Source organism: Vollenhovia emeryi, unplaced genomic scaffold (genome assembly GCF_000949405.1).
Source record: "Vollenhovia emeryi isolate VEMERY1.0 unplaced genomic scaffold, V.emery_V1.0 DF939396.1, whole genome shotgun sequence".
NCBI classification, from domain to species: Eukaryota; Metazoa; Arthropoda; class Insecta; order Hymenoptera; family Formicidae; genus Vollenhovia; species Vollenhovia emeryi.
In genome coordinates, this window is record NW_011966970.1 from 73,982 (window position 1) to 77,347 (window position 3,366).

Consider the following 3,366-nt stretch of genomic DNA (forward strand, 5'->3'; position numbering starts at 1 on the left):
TACATATATGTTACATTACTGTGTTTGCTGGGTATCTATTAATTTTGTCGTATTTATTCTTTTATAACCCATCTTTCTTAATCATTCAAGGAAAACAGAGAAGACGGGAAAATTAACGGGAAACAGATATTGGACAAGTACGATGACACACACGACGAAATTACAAAACGGTGCAAAGGATGTGAGAAACTAATAAAGTGTTGTACTATTTTTTACAGTAATTTATACCGACACATAAATCATTGTCTGTAAGTATCCGAATGAGAAGCATTTGAAATATTAATGAATATAAAATAGGTATAACGATAAAAATAACATTTAAAGAAAACGTAATTACAAGATTTATAAAATACATATGACTAAGGGGGCTTCGTTTGTCTACATTACACCCTTATCAGTTACCTGGATATGTTTGTGCGTGTTTGTTTGACTTAATAAGTTTGTATTATTATTGAAATATGCTAAACTACGTGTAACGTTTTTGTAGGTTGCTTTAAAATTATAATTAAATATTTAATAATTTACTTGGATGGTATACCCCATCTTCCAAGTTGCAAGTTAAATTACCAGAAACTTATTTTTACTAGGCGGAAATATTTTACCAATCCAAATATTAAGTTTTTTGATAATATTAATTATAAATTTGAGAAATGAAATTGTTAAGGCGGGTCCAGACATGTGTCGTATCACTGTATCGTATCGTGATCGCCTTTTATCATGATACGGATACGCTGATTATAATGGCCTTGTTTACACCGATCGTTTGATACGCGTATGAGGTACTATATTCGTACTAAATTGATTTAGTCCAGCGGTGTAAACGATAGCGTACTGAACTGGTACGATACGCTTGCAAAAGGAGTATCGTACCAATTTAGTATGCGTATCAAGTAATTTTGTGTCGGTGTAAACTGTAGCGCATTAAATAATAATTATCGAAGGAACGTTACGGTTAGGTGAGATGAGGTTTTCTTCGAAAATCTTGACTTATTTTTAAAAGTCCGACTAAGCTTGTAAATAAACAACTGATAATATTTTCCGAATCCATCGCAATCTAAGGATCACCAATTTTCCAACCAAATTAAATATAATACGTTTCTGTATCAATCCGACTAACCTTAATGTACTTTTTTGCACACTTAATACACATGGTGTAAACGCAGTCGGATTTAACATTTGGTACGCATCATTTTGGTTCACGTATCAAATAATTTTACGGTGTAAACAAAGCCAATGATACGGCAAGGTGTTGTTTTCTGCTCGTATCCGTATCATTTATCCGTATCTTAATTTTAGTTTTCCACCTCGTACCAGTTCGTATCATTTCACGTTGCCTATATTTGGAGACAATGTCTGTACAGTTTGCTGCTGCTAATTACATTTTTCTTCATTATTTATTGAAGAAGAAAATGAAACAACGGCGGTGGTGGATAAAAAGAATTTTTGCGAATTGCGAAGTATACAGTGGCTCAAATTTATTGCGCGATTTAAAATTTCAATCTGTTAGTGGGCAGTACAAAAACTTCACAAGGATGTCGCCCACTGAGTTTGAATATCTGATAAATTTAGTGGGGGAACAGATTTCTAAAAACGACACGACATTTAGGAAAGCAATATCTGTACAAGAAAGGTTAGCTATAACCTTGCGTTTTTTGGCAACTGGCGATTCTTATGCAAGCTTACAGTACTTGTTTAAAGTCTCCAAACAAACAATCAGTATAATATCGTCCCAGAAGTTTGTTCCGCTCTTGTTGATAAATTTAAGCACTATATTAAGGTAAGTTTTATTGAAATATAGTGAAATATTTTTAATACTTAATTTTACATCCTTTAAAATAACTACAGTACGAACAATTTAAGGTACAGACTTGAATACAAATTAATTTGTTGAAAATTATGCAATTAAATGTGAAAACATTGACTCAATAAAATTTTCGAAATTATTAGCTCATACTCAAAATGAATTTATATTTAAAATGTTTTATTTTCGAAAAAATGTATATAACATAATATAGATAAGCATTAAATATAATATAGATAAGCATTAACATATTATACAGGGTGTTGGATTCGATTTGGACGACTCCAAAGATTACAGTAGATTGGGTCAAGCTGAGAAGAAAAGTTATATACCATTTTACAAAATTCGTAATTATCGCGTAATTAAGAAAAACGTCTGAGCCAATAAGTGCACGGAGGAACTGAAGGCCGGACTCGGCAGACATGCAAAATGGTGTATTATTCTCCTACCACCAGAAAAACTTTTTCGGCGCGGTGTCATATGTCGCGCGTTCTCTCGCTGCGCGCCGTTCGCCCGCTTCCCGCTCGCCCCCGTCTCTCATCGATCGATGCGTGACTCCACCACTCGCTATCGATTCTTGAGAGATGTCAACAAATACCATTTTGCATGTCTGCCGAGTCCGGCCTTCCGCTCCTCCGTGCACTTATTGGCTCAGACGTTTTTCTTAATTACGCGATAATAATTACGGATTTTGTAAAATGGTATATAACTTTTCTACTCAGTTTGACCCAATCTACTATAATCTTTGGAGTCGTCCAAATCGAATCCAACACCCTGTATAGATAAGTATTTATAGCAGGTCGGTAATGTCAAAGCTATCTTCTGATGACATGGCACTGGCTGGAGAAGGATTACTGACATCATTTAAGTACAGGCTCAAAAGATGTAGTAGTATAAGGACTGTGCTGAGAGGACAGACGACTTGTTTCAGGTTCAAAATGACTTGTCTGGTGTGTGGCTGGCTGCATATGTTGTCGCAGAAAATAATTGCACGTAGATGGAAGATTATAAAACCCTCTGCTTGCCTTTACAAACAGCCCCATAATATCGCTTTCCAGATATGTTCTCTCATCTTCACTTAATTTTCTTAATTTTGCCGCAATCAAGTTTCCAAAGTGCTGGCAATCATCTTGCATAACTTGACTGCTTGTTTCAAGAATTTGAAATGCTTTATCAAGACGTCTATCTTCCATTGTAGCCTTCCTTTTGCGTGGAATCACAGAAGGTGGTGGTGTTTGGCTAAGAGCTGATGTTGGTTTGGTATTTTCCTGAACATTCAGGCCAGAATCAACGGCTTCTTCATTTTCTTGTTCAGTCTCTTCACAATTGATTGTATCATTTTCCATCTGAGAAAAAATAAAAATAAAATTAAAAAAATTTGGTTCTCCGAATAAAACTACTGATAAAGTTCCAAACGCATAGGACCGAAACATCTATCTTTATATCAAATTATTACACTTTCTCATAATTTTTTGTTTCAACAACAGCGTAGGATCTCATTTACCTAATTTGTCTTTTGTTTAAAAATAAAAAAACTTTGCACATGGCTTCCTCATAGAGGAAGG

At 34.7% G+C, this 3,366-nt stretch overlaps 1 protein-coding gene across 1 annotated transcript in view; it reads right to left on the reverse strand.

Annotated features, from left to right (window-relative positions):
• Positions 1-2,526: 2,526 nt before the first annotated feature.
• Positions 2,527-3,366, reverse strand: part of LOC105557984 — a 5,699-nt gene continuing 4,859 nt past the window's right edge. The window contains exon 2 of the mRNA XM_012005438.1: positions 2,527-3,234. Coding sequence (XP_011860828.1) covers positions 2,662-3,234 — 573 coding nt within the window. The 3' untranslated portion in view covers positions 2,527-2,661. The remainder of the gene's footprint in view (positions 3,235-3,366) is intronic.